General features: G+C 42.2%; 1 protein-coding gene across 1 annotated transcript in view; it reads left to right on the forward strand.

Annotated features, from left to right (window-relative positions):
• Positions 1–1,303: 1,303 nt before the first annotated feature.
• Positions 1,304–1,969, forward strand: part of AGGF1 (angiogenic factor with G-patch and FHA domains 1) — a 25,228-nt gene continuing 24,562 nt past the window's right edge. The window contains exon 1 of the mRNA XM_035892795.1: positions 1,304–1,423. Coding sequence (XP_035748688.1) covers positions 1,304–1,423 — 120 coding nt within the window. The remainder of the gene's footprint in view (positions 1,424–1,969) is intronic.

Consider the following 1,969-nt stretch of genomic DNA (forward strand, 5'->3'; position numbering starts at 1 on the left):
TCTTTTCACTGCCTAAACTTTATAATCCATTATTTTTACAATTAAATATATGACTTGCAGATCAAAGGCCTGAGATTACATCAATCTTTTACTAAGAAGATTGTATTAAGTTCAGGGAATCACACTATTTCATACAAGACAGTGGATGAAATGTCTGCTCTTACAGAAAGTATCTTCCTCCAGCTCAGGTCCTTGTTTATCTATACACGTTAAGCAAAACTGTCTTGATACAAACGAAAATGTTACCTAAATGAAACCCTTTTTGAAACAGACAATACACTAATTCTCAGCCAACAAGACATACCTTTCTGATGAGAAGCTATGGAGGAACAAAACTGAGGTCTGAAATTGTGTTTTTTGTTTTAAGACCTCTTAGGAACTACAGTCCACACTAGAGCGTTACCCTCCTTTACAAAATGCTTTAAAGAAGACAAGCTACGTATATTTTTTTTCCCGTTTCCTTTACATTAGGATATGAATAGAAGTAGCTTTGCCTCTTGTCTGCTCATGTAGGCCACCCTCCGGAGCTCAAGCATTTGATTCTGGCAGTTTCTGGACAGAATGGTACTTAACGAGCTGCATATAAGTGCATGACCTGATTGTCTTTGCAGTAAAAAAAGTAGCAGTTCATGCTAAAACTGCAACATACTGTGATTTTCAAGTTCACATGTCTTTAGGCTTATTATTTATTGGAAGTGGGTTATTTCAGCAGCTGCAAGAAGCCAGTAAATAAGGTAGCACTATCTCAGCTTCTAAGTCATAGCCTGAAAGCGTTGTATTACCCACTCTCCACAAGAGCTGTGTAAGGTTCAAGCTTGCTTGAGCTGAGTGAGGTCTAGCCCAAAACCTATTGTAGCCCCATGTTGCTATAAAGCTTTAGTAAGTAATGGCATGAGGCCAAACTAAAAACATTTCAGCAGTGCCCAGGTAGATTGCAGTGGCAAAAATCATCACTAATCTGATACTGAGACAAAAGTTTGACAGGCAATAAGCCACACCCTTGTATTCAGCAGCCAAAAAGCAGGCTGCAGAAGCATGGCTACAGCTTTGTGGCCTGCACCATAACACACTGCAAACTTTAAAGCCCTCATCCCTTTGGAAACTCTTTCAGCACAGCAAGAAGCAGCACTGAAGGAAAGGCCAAAATAATTTTTAAAAAGTTACATGAAATATAAATAGATATATGAAATGCATACATCTCTTCCTCTAAAGCTGAACACTTCCTCTAAAGGTGGTGCATTATTTGGGACATATCTCCCCATTCACTATTGCCAGGTCTATAAACTATTGACTATGACCTACTATGATGTACTTCTTGTTTCTGGAGCAAGGTGCAAAAGTGACCAAGTATACCATCCGTTTGTTAACTGCTGAGAAGTATTGTGCTCATCAGATACAAAGCACACTTAAGGAACAGAAGCCTGTGAGAGGAAGGTTTGAAAATAAACATATTGAGATGGGCCTGTGGGGGAAAACGCAAGAACCCTCTGCAGCTGCCTCTAGAAATTCCAGCAACCGAATTTTATACAGGACTGCAATTGTCAGCACAGATTTAACATAGTCGTCTTGAGTGCTGCTCAGACGGCTCCAATCGCAATACTCTCCAGACGCTGCAATTTCTATCCAGGATATGAAGCGGTTTACCACAGTAGAGACTGAGAAATCTCAAGCCAAAAAAAAAAACCCCAACCAACAAACCCCCAAGCAAAACTGTGCTGTACTTTTGTAGAATACAGAAGAGTTACTAGAGCTACTTTTCACTCTATCCCGTGTTACAGGTCAAACCCGGGAGCACACCAACAGCAACAAGCTCTCCCTGGCATGACCAAAGCACAGGTGTCGGTTGAGGCCGTTACCAGATTTCGAGCACTTCCAGCCCCGAGACCGCCCCGTGCAGGCCCCGAGATTAGCACCCCGGTTCTCCTCGGGGGTCTCCGGCTGACCCTCAGCTTCCCTCCGACGCTGCCTC

Source organism: Egretta garzetta, unplaced genomic scaffold (genome assembly GCF_000687185.1).
Source record: "Egretta garzetta isolate BGI_Z169 unplaced genomic scaffold, ASM68718v1 scaffold424, whole genome shotgun sequence".
Taxonomy (NCBI): Eukaryota; Metazoa; Chordata; class Aves; order Pelecaniformes; family Ardeidae; genus Egretta; species Egretta garzetta.